The sequence below is a fragment of the Chiloscyllium plagiosum genome, chromosome 21 (genome assembly GCF_004010195.1).
Source record: "Chiloscyllium plagiosum isolate BGI_BamShark_2017 chromosome 21, ASM401019v2, whole genome shotgun sequence".
NCBI classification, from domain to species: domain Eukaryota; kingdom Metazoa; phylum Chordata; class Chondrichthyes; order Orectolobiformes; family Hemiscylliidae; genus Chiloscyllium; species Chiloscyllium plagiosum.
The window spans coordinates 19,387,625-19,402,151 of record NC_057730.1 but is presented as its reverse complement, the minus strand read 5'-3'; the positions used below and the strand labels follow the sequence as shown (position 1 = coordinate 19,402,151).

The 14,527-nt window shown below is 38.2% G+C and overlaps 1 protein-coding gene across 2 annotated transcripts in view; it reads left to right on the top strand.

Annotated features, from left to right (window-relative positions):
* The window catches only part of rsph10b (radial spoke head 10 homolog B), an 84,096-nt gene that overhangs the window by 53,299 nt on the left and 16,270 nt on the right, over nt 1-14,527 (top strand). For both annotated transcript variants that reach the window (XM_043711372.1, XM_043711371.1), the window contains 4 exons: nt 5,232-5,339; nt 5,662-5,829; nt 8,406-8,486; nt 11,261-11,324. In XM_043711372.1, the coding sequence (XP_043567307.1) occupies nt 5,232-5,339; nt 5,662-5,829; nt 8,406-8,486; nt 11,261-11,324 (421 nt within the window). The remainder of the gene's footprint in view (nt 1-5,231; nt 5,340-5,661; nt 5,830-8,405; nt 8,487-11,260; nt 11,325-14,527) is intronic.

Below are 14,527 nucleotides of genomic sequence, written 5' to 3'. Positions count from 1 at the left end.
TGGGAAGGAAAGTGGACTGATAGGACAGTTCAAGAGGGCTGTGCCGAGTTGGAAAGTTGGATCTGGGATAAGGTAGAGGGAGGGGAAATGAGGAAACTGGTGAAGTTGACATTGATCCTGTGTGGTTGGAGGGTCAATAGATTAGATTACTTACAGTGTGGAAACAGGCCCTTCGGCCCAACAAGTCCACACCGACCCGCTGAAGCGCAACCCACCCAGACCCACTCCCCTACATTTACCCCTTCACCTAACACTATGGGCAGTTTAGCATGGCCAATACACCTAACCTGTACATTTTTGGATTGTGGGAGGAAATGTGTTGCTGGAAAAGCGCAGCAGGTCAGACAGCATCTAGGGAACAGGAGAATCGACGTTTCGGGCATTAGCCCTTCTTCAGGAATGATCATTCATTGAGGCGAGGTGTCCACCAGAGGGATGACTAAACTCTTATGTTAGTTTAATACACTCATTGTCCCTTGGTCCTCCATTCTTTAGTACGGTTTTTAATCTATGAGCTGATGGATGGCTAAAATTTCTACTGAGGCCAAGAACACATGCTTAATATTTTTCTTAGTGAAGTTAGGTCTTGTTAATGGAATACAACAGTGCCTGGATTATGTAAACTGTAACAGCAAGGGCGTTTCACTTGACTCTGTGGCTGTGCTGATAAAGTGGTTTATGTATGTACACAATTAGAATTATACCAGATGATGTTATTGCTCGGCAAGGAATAAAAAAGCATCAGATACATTTGAAGATGTCTTGAAAGCCATTGACAATTATTTCAAACAGAATGAATAAAATTCTTGAAAGAGAATGATTTAACAGAGGAATGTAGAAAGTAGGGGAATCAATCGATAATTTTGTTATTGACCATTACAGAGTAGCAGAAAATGTAACTTCAATGCCTTAAATTCAGAATTCATTAGATACCAAATTGTTGTTGTTATTACTGATGAGTCTTAATCAGATTTATTACACTTCAAAGAAAATCTGAGTCCAGAGAAAGCCATTCAAATGGGCAGTGGTCCAGAAGAAATACAAACCAATTTTAAAGAGAGATGATCAAACTTGGCATGAAGGATCTTCAGAACACATAAAAGACACACATCGCCAATAGCAGAATTTATGACAGGTATTAGATGTGAAAAGATTTTGCCAATCCTACAGAGCATAGAAACCTCCCCACTGTCAACAATGCCTAGCTATTAAAATCACATGATGCTATTGTAAAAGAATAGATCACTTGCAGAAAACATTTCAAAGCAGGACACAGTCATAGAAAAGCAAAAGAACAAATAACTACCCACACAAAAAGTAAATGAAGTAGAACAGTCTCCAATGAAATACAAATCCAAACTTGCCCGGGGAAAGTTAGTGATGCAGTCCAAGCATTTAGCAGATTCACATTTATGTAAATGGGCATCTTACAAACGTCAAGTTAGCCACAGGAACAAATGTCACAGTTTCATCAGGTAGCAAGGCTTGGTTTGCAAAACACAGTTTACAGCTGACATAATATGCTCCAGGGACCAACACTATTAGAAAGCCTAGGAATTCTCACGATTGAGTAGAAAGATATGCATTGACTACAATCTCATTCAAAAGCTGAAATGAGTAAAAAGGACTAAGAACAGCTGGCCAAGGTACATCTAAACAATGTAAAACCAATAGATGATTTTATAGGGTTCTGGAAGATCATAATGCATCCTAAAGCAAAAACAGAATCCTTGAGGTTTATTACATTGGAGTAAGAAATTTATTTCATACTGTCCATGAGATGGAAAGCTGTCACTATATTGGTTTGGTGAAAATGTTTGACACTACTTTCAAATTTCAAGTCCTAATAAGCTTAGAGAAAAAAAAGACCAGCAAAGAGGCAATAACTGAACAGTATACCCTACTTGCGATAATTGAAACATCTGCAACTGAATCGAATCAGATTGTAAGTTTTTGTCAGGTTTGGTCAGGAAGAGTTCCTGTCACAATGTGTCGATAGAGAGAAGGCCATATTGGATTTGGTGCTCGGCAACAAACCGTGCCAGGTGTCAGATCTCTCAGTGGGAGAGCATTTCAGTGATAGTGATTACAACTCCCTGACCTTTACTATATTCATGGAGAGGGATAGGAGCAGACGGTATTTAATTGGGGAAGGGGGAATTACAGTGCTATTAGTCAGGAACTAGGACGCCTAAATTGGGAGCAGATATTCTCAGGGGAACGCACAACAGAAATGTGACGGTTGTTTAGGAAGCACTTGCTCTTAGTGCTGGACAGGTTTGTCCCACTGAGGCAAGGAGGGGATGGTAGGTTGAAAGAACCTTGGGTGACAAGGGATGTGGAACATCTAGTCAAGAGGACAAAGGAAGCTTACTTAATGTTGAGGAGGCAAGATCAGACAAGGCTTTAGGGGGTTACAAGGTAGCCAGGAAGGAACTGAAGAATGGCCTTGGGAGAGCTAGAAGGGGGCATGAAAAAGCTTTAGCTGGTATGATTACGGAAAACACTAAGGAGTTCTACAGAACTGATAAATGGCAGATGGAATTCAACCTGGAAAAGTGTGAAGTGATTCACTTTGGAAGGTCAAATTTGAATGCGAATACAGGGTTAAAGGCAGGATTCTTGGCAATATAGAGGAACAGAGGGATCTTGGGGTCCATACATCCCCCAAAGTCGCCACCCAAGTTGATAGGGTTGTTAAGAAGGTGTATGGTATGTTAGCTTTCTTTAGGAGGGGGACTGAGTTTAAGAGCCACGAGGTTATGCTGCAGCTCTTATAGAGCCCTGGTTAGACCACAATTGGAATATTGTGTTCAGTTATGGTCGCCTCATTGTAGGAAAGATGTGGAAGCTTGAGAGAGGATGCAGAGGAGATTTACTAGGATGCTACCTGGACTGGAGGGCATATCTTATGAAGTAAGGATGAGGGAGCTAGGACTTTTCTCATTGGAGCAAAGAAGGATGAGAGGTAACTCTCTAGAGGTGTACAGATATTGAGAGGCATAGATTGAGTGGATAGTCAGAGACTTTTTCCCATGGCAGCAATGTCTATCTCAAGGGGACATAATTTTAAGTTAATTGAAGGAAGATTTAGGGGAGATGTCAGAGGTAGGTTCTTTACATAGAGAGTGGTGCGTGCATAGAATGCACTGCCAGCAGTGTTAGTAGAGTCAGATACATTAGGGACATTTAAGCAACTCTTGGATAGGTACATGGAAGATAGTACAATGAAGGGTATGTAGGTTAGTCTGGTCTTAGAGTAGGATAAAAGGCCGACACAACATCACATAGAGAGTGGTGCGTGCATAAAATGCACTGCCAGCAGTGTTAGTAGAGTCAGATACATTATGGACATTTAAGCAACTCTTGGATAGGTACATGGAAGATAGTACAATGAAGGGTATGTAGGTTAGTCTGGTCTTAGAGTAGGATAAAAGGCCGACACAACATCAAGGGCCAAAGGGCCTGTACAGTGCTATACTGTTTTATGTTCTGTGTAACACAGCACAGTATTCAATGAGCTATGATAGATTCAAGTCATGCATTAGATGCTGAGATGACTAGGAAAGGAACGACTTAATCTCACCAATAATTCAATCTCTGAGGGCAAATGAGAAAGTCAAAACATAATCAAAATGTTGAAATAAAAAGTCTACCTACTTTCACGCAGAGGGTGGTACGTGTATGGAATGAGCTGCCAGAGGAAGTGGTAGAGATGGTACAATTGCAACATTTAAAAGGCATCTGGATGGGTACATGATTAGGATGGATTTGGAGGGATATGGACCACAAGCTGGCAGGTGGGACTAGAATGAGTTGGGATATCTAGTCGGCATGGATGAGTTGGACTGAAGGGTCTATTTAAGTGCTGTACATCTCTATGACTCTATCTACTGTTGGGTAAAAATTGCCATAAATTAAAGAATGATTCATGCAAACTCCATGGAAGAAAACACTAAAAAAATCAAGTAATGTCTAAAGATTCAAGATACTGCAAAGAAAGAAGTGCCTGCTCTAGCAGAGATGACATCATCCATGAAAGAAATAGAAAAAGATGAAAGATTCTTCAGTTCAAAAAAAGCATCAGACCTCACACCATCAGGAAGGCAGCCCAAGATAACAACATTTTGCTCAACAAACTGCCACTCAAGTTTGGAGAGAACACTTTTGGGAAGAGTAGTGTTATAGTCATCTGAATTTGTAAAGTCGAACCTTGAGGAAGATGGAGTAATGGTAAATGTAATGATATAAACAAATGTATATCAGCAAGTTATCAGATTATAGAATGAGGGAAATATTATTTATGGGTTTAGAAGGGCCTAAAAAATACCTGATTGAGTCCAATAAATATCACCAACTGTGATAATGACTTGAGGACTTGATGGAACAGTAAAATAGAGTCTTGTGGGAGACTGAGGTAAGGCTACTTGTCTCAACAGTCATTGTAGTAGCACAAAGTCTATTCTTATAATCTGCAAATAATTGGACAGATGTAATAAACTACTTCATATTTACTCCACAAAACTCTTCACATTTGGTCAGACTTCAACCCTCATACATACAATACCATGTAAGCCCTTAAAAGTTCCTTACACCAAACACACATAATATAAGTGAACCATTTAAATGGTATCTCATTCAAGGTGTTGACATCCAAAACCAGCAGGTGGAGACAAGTGACTATATTGAAAAGAAGTATATCCTGTTCTACATTATTGGACACTGGAATACTGTTGGCTCTCAGAACAACAGCAATTTGGGAATTAGGTGATAAAATTTTCTCTCATCTCTCCAGAACAACGTTTTGAGGTTCCAGTCCAAGCAACATTCTGAGGTGAACTGAGATAGGGAGCACTGGATTGTGCGCACCTAATCCTATCCTAATCCAAATGTGTTTCAAACCAGGATTTGGTGGATAATCATCCAGTGGGGGATCCTCAGTGGCACAATAGTAGTTACCCTATCCTTGGAATCAGAAGGCCAAGGTTCAAGTCTCACCTGCTCCAGAGGTGTGTAATGGCATCTCTGAACAGGTTGTTTCAAAAAATAGGTTAAATAGAAGTTATTCATCATATGCTAGTAACTTGGCGATTTATTCCATCCAAGGGAGGAGAATATTCATGGTAAATAATACACTTTACGGTTAAATGTTATAAATTCTATATAATTGTACTTTATATAATTTTCAAAAGTACATATATCCTGTTATTCATTTCATTCTATAATTGCAGGATCTAAATTTATTTAGCAAGGATTTAACAGCAACCCAGGTAGTACAGATCTTGTCTGAGGATAACCCAGCAGTATCTGATGGAACTTGTAATAACATGAACGTTGAGGTACAGTCAATCTTCATTTAAAATATTTAGGAGTTTCTAAATGCAAAAATGCAGAAGGAGCTTCTGTATTATTAATATTGTATAAACATATGTCATTGGGCACAAATTGGCAGCTGTGTTTGACTACCTTACCACAGTAACTATTTTGCAGCAGCACTCGATTGGTTGTGAAGGGCATTCTGCAATTTCCTATCTTTATTTTCAGATCCTTGTGAAAAATATCAAAAGCAAACTTATGAAGTTTACTTCTAGTAACAAAGCGTATGTAAACATAATAAATGTCTTATTAAATGTTTATTAAATAGCAAATCTTTTTATTTAGATGGTTTTCTTGGAGTTTTTGGAAGCACTTCTTATGTGTGCAGCCGTGTATGTGACTAAAAGATTGCTTGAGAATTCAGAAGCATCTTCTAGAACCTCCATTGAGGTGAATGTAATACACATAGCAAGTGATATATCTTTACAAATGACTCAAGCACCATCAGAGCAGGTAATGAACTGGAATTTGATTTATTTAAACATTGTAAATATAAATTATTCTGTTTGGTAATGAGCTAATTATGCACAAGATTGTCATAAAGATGCATTTGCTTTCCATGAGCTAAACCTCAGATTCTATAGTTCTGATTCTTTTTGACTGTGGTTGAATTTCAAAATTGAGAGTGAGAGCCATTTGGTTTTCCTTTGTTCCTGTTTGTCTGCGAACTAGCTGACTTCTACCTCTCCAGAGTAAGAGGGGACCTATGCCTGTAGCACAGGGTTAACTATGGATATTTCTTCAACATTGACCTTCAGAGCACACTAAACTTAAAACCCAGCCAAGTATGCACAAGAGCATTTTGACCTACCAGAACATTCCAATAGAGTTAAAACTGTTCTTTTTTAATTCATATCCTTGAGTATCCAATAAGGGAAAAACACAAAATCTGTCTGTAGTTTGGAACAGGGGTTAGCACTGGGGCTTTACAGCGTCAGGGACCCAAATTTGATTCCAGCCTTGAGCGACTGTCTGCGTGGAGTTTGCACATTCTCCCTATATTGTGTGGATTTCTGCCGGTTGCTCTGGTTTCCTCCCACAGTCCAAAGATGAGCAGATTAGGTAGATGGGCCATGTTAAATTGCCTCGTAGTGTCCAGGGTTGTGTACGGTAAATGGATTAGCCGTGGTTAATGCGAGGTCATGGGGATGGGGGCATGGTGGTTCTGGATGGGATGCTGTTCGGAGAGTTGGTGTAGATTTGATGGGCCTAATGGTCTCAATCTGCATTGTACTGATTCTCTAACATAGTTTTCAGGTGGTGTTTTGCTGTTGAGCAGAGGGTTGTCAGCCCTTTGTTGTCTTTGTTGTCATAAGAGTCCAGTCCAATTTATTTTGACTTGCCTCTTCTCCCTTTAAAGGGCTGTCGCTGAAAATACCCTTCATATCAGTAGGTATGACATTTTGTGCGTCTCTTTCCAGTCATCCAATAAGTTTACATTTACAGTTATTGTTAGGTGTATCAGCCATCATTTAAAAACACCTTTGGAATTACGAGTTTAAAATGTCCACAGTACTTCAGGGTTCCAATCCATGGTAATGACAATTACTATTTTAGCCACTACGTTAGCTGCATGATAACAACAACTACTCTTCAAAAGGCTTTATTGACAGTAAAGGACTTTGGGATGTCCTTAGGTGATAAAAGATGCCATTTAAATATACCTTTCTTTTTAACATGATTTATGCCCCTATTTGCCTGAAATTGTTGACTCAAACTGATATGTAATTCCAAAGGCAAACTTACTCTTCTGAACACTTTTACCATGCAAAAACTGAGTTAAAAGATTTTGACTAATGATGTGTAGCCATCATTATAGCTGGGTAATTCAACTGAATTTTAAATAAAGAGTAATAGAGTTATACACCATGGAAACAGACCCTTCAGTCAGATGTATGATGAAATTGCAGAACCAACATTACATCCACTAAAATGTTTAAGGCTCATCATTGCAGAAATCCCTGAGATTTGCTTCAGCACAGTTAGTTATAATAACAGTAACACATCTCCTATTGCATGATAGCATTAGTACTGTGCCACAGGCAAGTCTGGTTGAGAGATTAACTTATTTTCCTGTTCAGAGAGGAGAAGTGGAATTTGTGAAAGATAAAACAACAAAGCCCTAAAAGACCACTGCTCAAAAGATGTTGAATAAACATTTACAGTATGGGTAAAATTAGTGAGACATGCCTTAGAAATTGTAACAGATGAAACAAGAACGTGCCTAGGATACTGTGCCTTGGAGTTTTCAATGTTATTATTTGCCATATAGTGAATTTGAATCTGAACTGTTCTATGTAGCACAAGAGCATTGCTAGAGGAGAAGCCTGAGAGAATGTCAGTGAGAGCACTCTCAAACACCTCCTAATGTCCAGCTTGGGTCGAGGAGGAATTTCTGATAATACAGTTGCCCACTATATATCAATTTATTTATTTCATGGATATGAGCATGGCTTGTATGACTAATATTTTGTGTCTGTCTCTAATTTTCCTTGAGAATGTCAGTTACCTGTTTTTAAAATCACTGCTGTTCATCTGGCGTAGGGACACCCAAATTCTTGACAGTGCTTCCTAACAACACTTTGGATATACTTAGGCACCAGATGGACTGCAAAAGTTGCAGAAGGCAACTCACCATCACTCCCGTTTCAAGGGCAACTAGGGATGAACAATAAATACTTGCCTTTTCAGTGATGCTCATATCCCATGAAATAATATAATTTAAACCAAATTGTGAATTGCACCTTAAAGTAAGTTCAAAGGTACATTCTCAGCTTGTTTTGATAATGTGTGACTGTTGTACGTAATATATTCCAATAAGATGGTGAACCAAAGCTATTTTTCTGTATGACCTGGTAAACTCAATGAATTATAGCGAAGAGCAATTTGCACCACAGCACTAAATGGAAGAATTCTGACAAAATATTTTTAGCAGTGATATTATATGTGATAGATTTGTAATAGCCATTTATTTACTTTAGATAAGGAATGTGAATAAAAATTTTAAACAGTTTTATTTAATTAACCAGATTGTTACCCGAGAATCATCAATAGCAGAACCAAATGGACAAAGTGCAAAACCCATTACAAAGAAACGCGGAGAGTCCACTGTAAGTACTTAACGGAAATCAGAGGTTTAATTAATGAATACATATCTTATTTATTTACGAGCAAAAACAATGATATTTTATAAGCAAGATGCTAAGTGCTTTTACTAAGCATCTTTGCTAATCTCTCCAGCAGAGGCAGTAGCTTTGTGATATTGTATAATAGAGCATTGCAATCCATTGTCAAGTCTGGAGGTGACAAAGGCTTAGAATGAGAGTTCCAACAGCAATGGTTGAGACAAACATGGAGCTGAGCAAGGTTGTGGTGCTGAAAATAGATTTTCTTTATGTTGAAAAGGATATGAAATCAGAAATTGGTAAGAGTAAAATAGGGTTTATGCATTGCAATCTGTTGTGGTTTTACCAGAAACAGTAGCTGGGGTGGGATTGAATGGTGGCCTGAAAGGATCTGCACTGCAGCAAGAGCTACAAATAATTGTTTCAATCTTGGAATTATCTAGCTAGACGAATTAAGGCTGTTGTCATATAAGCAGCCTGGAAGGGTCAAGAGATGATGGAGAGGTAGAGTTAGATGTGGTCAGTGTATATAGGAAAGCACCAACAACAATATAATGCCTTCCATGTAAAAAAAGTGGTTCAAAGCACGTCACAGTAGCATTGTAAAACAAAAAATAAAGCTACATAGGGAGATATTAGACCAGATGATAAAAAACTTGGTCAAAGAGAGAGATTTTGAGCAATGTCTAAATTAAGGAAAGTGAGTTAGAGAGGTGGAGAAACGTAGGGAGGATAGTTTAAAGCTTGGATCCTAAGTGATGTAAACTATGGCTCCCAGTCATGGAGCAGTTGAAATCAGAATCAAAAAGTATGGTGCTGGAGAAGCACAGCTGGTCAGGCAACTTTCAAGGAGCAGGAGAGTCAAGGAGCATACGCTCTTTTTTTAGATTAGATTAGATTAGATTACTTACAGTGTGGAAACAGGCCCTTCGGCCCAACAAGTCCACACTGCCCCGCCGAAGCGCAACCCACCCATACTCCTACATTTACCCCTTACCTAACACTACGGGCAATTTAGCATGGCCAATTCACCTGACCTGCACATCTTTGGACTGTGGAGGAAACCGGAGCACCCGGAGGAAACCCACGTAAACACGGGGAGAACGTGCAAACTCCACACAGTCAGTCGCCTGAGGCGGGAATTGAACCCTGGTCTCTGGCGCTGTGAGGCAGCAGTGCCGCCCACAAAGTTATTTCTTCATCAGGAAATAACTTTATTATTTTCTCCCAGCAATTGAAATCAAAACTGCAAAAGGCCAGAATCAGAGGAGTGGAGATACCTCTTTTGGTTGTGGGGACTGAAGGAGATTGCAGAGGTAGCATGGGGTTAGCACATAAGAGAGTTGAGAACAAGAGTGAAACTTTCAAAGTCAAGACATTGTTGAACTGCGAGCAGTGTTGGTCAGCAAATACAGGTGATTGATGAATGTGATTTGGTGCGTGTTAAGACACTGGCACAGAGGTTTGGATAACCTCAAGTATACTGAGGCTATAATTTAGGAAAGCAGTCATGAACGTTGTCATGATTATAAAATACCCTATATACTCGAGTAATAGTTGAATTTTTTAACTACTTTTTAAGGTTAAATTATAGGGTCGACTGTTACATGGATACTACTTTAGAATGGCTAAAATTCATACCTGTCAAAACTCATATTGTATCATTAGCAGAAGGCCATTTGCTCTCTAAACGAGTAAAGAAATAAAAACAAATTACTGTAGCAATCACCTGACTGTAGCAATCACCTGACCACTGCTTAAGGTAAATTCAGAAAACCAGTGTGGACTAAACAAATCATTTAAACTGGAATTGGCATTTTATTGAAATACATTGAAGCCAGTCACCTGGATCAGACATCAAAAAACTGTCAGTGTTCTAATTTACACTTGCATCTGAAGTTGCACATATTGGACATGTAAGTGTCATCTGCATCTATCCAGTTAGGAAGTCAACGGAGCCAAACTTAAGAATACAAAAATGAACCATATTTTTAGGAGCTCCTTGGTAAAGCAGTAAACAGACAGCAAGAAACTTGACTGGTAACAGTAGGACTGGAAGAATGAGTTTACTAAGAATTCATGAATTCTACAAATTTCATGATTGCTGGACTACAAAATATCACCTAATTAGCAGTGGTCTCAGTTTTAACTATAACAACTCAATGATTCTGAGAACATTTTAAATTGCATATTCTTTAACTTCCCTTCTCCTTGACCCTCTCCCCTTTGTAAACTTTATTCTTCTGTTTTGTCTTCATGTATGTGTTGAATGTCAACTTTTATTATTTTATCTTGAGGTTAGTAAGTAATAAGATTCCACTTTCTTTCACTCAGGAAAATCTTGTAAAGGCATGAATTATTGTTTCAAGGGCAGGTGAGCTGAGATAGAGGTGATGTCAGAGTGATGTTGCAGAGGTGGAAATAACTGGTTTTTGTGTAAATAAAAGGTTAGAAACTCAACTCAGGATCAAATTTAATGTCATGATTGTGAACAGTTTGGCTTTACTTCAAGCTACTGCCATAGAGAAGGATAGATTTGGTAGCTAAACCGTTGAATGTGAATAAAGTTGGCAGCTTATAAATTAGGAAGAGGAGGGATCAAGGGAAGAACTATCAATGTAAATTAAAGTCAAAGAGATTGTAATCTATGATGCATATTTTATGCGATACTCAAAGTCAAAATTAGCCCCATTGTCTTCAGAAAATTTAGACTTCAATGACTACCACGAGGCAAAAACTAACTTTTACATTTGTTTTAGCGGAAGAAAGGTAAAGCTTCTACTGGATCAGTTGAAAAGTCTTCGAAATCATCTGCCCATCATGGTAAGTTTAATATACTGATACATAAAGAATATCCAGTGTTCCTTCAGAGGAAGAGTAGAGGGCTGGGTAAAATGGGAAGAAATAATACAGCATTTTCTCAATTATGGAGAGGAAACTATTGCTTTAGTGGCCTAAAGCAGATCATTTCAGCATGCAGTTAGAGTCCTGGTTTTGGCTTAGAGCAGTGCTGACCTCTAACCAGATTTGATAATGAACTGGACAACACAGAAAATACAACAAAGAAAAATAGAACTTGCACCCTGAACCTATTAAGGCCTTTCATCCAATTTACGTGCTTTAGGACATTAACAAGCCCTGTCAGAACCCTTAGAGAGCTTTCTAGTGGGAAACAGATAGAAACAGGAGTACTTTTGCTTTATCAATCTCATTGATATCTGAGGTTATCAATGACATGTTAAGGCTCTGCAAGTGAACATAATGATACAGTTTTTACATTTTCATGAAGTGATGACATGGATCTGAATAAACGTATTGTTGGCCTACAGCACTTCCAGGTTTTCATCTAGGTTGTTAGAATGTTTCAGAATTGCTGATCTTGCCTGCAGAGCATTTGTAAAAGCTATTTAATTAGTCCCATTCCCCAGGGACTTTACCAACTGAACATTTGTCTCTTTCAAATATTTATCTATTGTATTGCAATTATATTTCTGTGTAGCCAGCCTTGGGGTTTGGAAAGCAGTTAGAAGTGTCCTGGAATCCTGAAAGAAAGATCTACTACTCACTTTCCCAGCCTTGTTCTGTGTTTTGGGAATGACTGCAGGCAAAAAAGCCATTGCCAACTTCTTGAGGAACCCCCAAGAAATAGTTTCATTAGAAATATCAGAAATAAAGATTCAACCCTTTCAACCTCACAACAACTTTACAGATATTCAAATCTCTTTGGAGGGTTGCCTTGTTTCCACTTTAAAGTTCCTCATTAGAGGACATGGCTGTACATGGTTTATTTCTATAAAGCCTCAGCATTCACTTGACATTATCTTCTTTAGTTAATGTTTCTTCATGAGACGCTTAAACAAATGACCAACACAGCTCCTTTATTTCTCAATCTAAATTAAACTCTAATTCAGCAGCCTTTTTTCTGGAGCTTTCTCTTACTAAAGTTAAACCACTTAGCATTTCTTTTCTCCTGCCCTAACTAGTCTGGATACTGCCCAACTGCACTTCTTTGTAACAGGCTTTTTCTACCCCTTGAATCACCTGCTTCTGTTATTTATAAAATAATTTCCACATTCACTACCCTTCTGGAAAAAAAAGTATTTCTGTCCCTGTGTCCTTGTCTTACTGGACATGTTTAAGCTGAACAACAGCCCGATTTTTATTCTCCGTTCTACCCTTTGTTTTCTAAAGCACTGAATGATTCATCTCAAAAGCTTTTTTTAAAAGCGTCATTTAAATTCACAGGAACACATTTCTAGATAACCCGTAACCACTCATATAACTCAAAAATGAAACTAACTTCTTCCTAACTTACACAACGTAAAAATAAATGTAAAATTAAAGCTGTATGTGGTTCTGTCCACTATAGAAGACAAGTTTCTAAATATAATTATAACATATCATGAACCTTTATCACATTCTAAAAGAACGTATCAAACAAGTTACCGTTATTTGAAAAAGTAGCTAACCAAAACTTCCTTAAGAACACGATACCTGAATTTCAGGGATTGTTATGAAAGATTATTCAAATTAAATCTATTTTATCTAAAATTTAGAAGGTTCAGAGGTGAGCTGATCAAAGTCTTTAAGACATTAATAGGAAAAGACAAAGTAAAAATAAACTATTTCCACTAGATGAAGATTGTACAAAAAGAGATCTAAAACTTACACTCAGACTGTTCAAGAAGCAGTGCTATATACAAAGAGTGTTACAGGTTTGGTGCTGTCTTCCACAAATGGAAGTTCATGCTAGGCTAGATATTAATTTTAAATTTGAGATAGTGGGTGTATAGTGGGTATTCCCGGAGATAATCAGCTGGTCAAACCACTTTGCCTTAAACAAAACAGAATTTATTTACAAGGTTACTGAATAAAACAGAAAGAACAGAAAACAGAATACCAAATAACCTGACCTATTCGAAAACCCAACAGACTATCCCAACTTAATGATGCTGTTCCAGATACTTGCAACGATCCCCATAAATACCACTTGGCACAAAAGATAAAATCAAACAAGTTCTCCCTGGATAGAAGTCAGAGAGTACCAGCCTGGACTTGCTTCTGGGCCCAGCAGCTTTTTCACATTACTACTAAAAAAAAAACTAAACCAGAGGAAAGCTGAGCTGGGAGAACTGACCACTCCCCTTTATTATACAAGTGTTTTTTTAAACTGGAAAGCCTTCTGCTTCAGGCATTATCTGTTAGTTATTATCAAATTGACCCTAAAGTCCTTCAACCCCCAGACGTTTTGGCACTTGTAAAGTTTACGAACTCTCTGGAAAGAAAGGCCAAAGACAGCATAACCTTGTTAAAGGAACAGCTTTGTCACATCTCCCCCCTTAAAAACAAATTAACTATCAATATTCAAAGATGGCTTCATTTTAAAACCCTTAAAAATTGTTAGTGTTCTAAAACACACGTATACATTACGTGGACTATAAATATGCAAACATGCACAACTACATTCTGTTTCAGTCTGTTGTACTCCTGCTACGGAACGCATTTGAGTCTCAACAATGTGTTGGCAATCACATCTTCTCGTCCTGTCACATGCACAATTTTCAAATTGAATGGCTATAACAACAAGTTCCATCTAAACAGTCTGGCATTTTTGTCCTTAAATTTCTCCACAAATTTCAGTAGTTTATGATCAGTCTATATGATTGTCTCTGATACATTACTAGTAGCATAAACACTGAAATGTTGTAATGCCAACACCAAGCTCAAAGTCTCCTTTTCAACTGTTGACTATTTTTGCTGAAGAATGTTCAACTTCCTGGAGAAATATCCAATAGGTCTTTCTACCTTCTCTTCGACTTCTTGCAAGAGCACAACACCAACACCTACATCACTCACATCGATAGCCACTTTGAATGGCTTTGCGTAATTAGGTGTGGCTAATACCGGGGGAATGGTTAGCACAGCTTTCAGGCTGTCAAATGCCTTCTGATAGTCCACTGTCCACTGAAACTTCTTGCCTTTCTTTAGCAATTAAGAGAGTGGAGCAGCCACACTGCTAAAGTTTG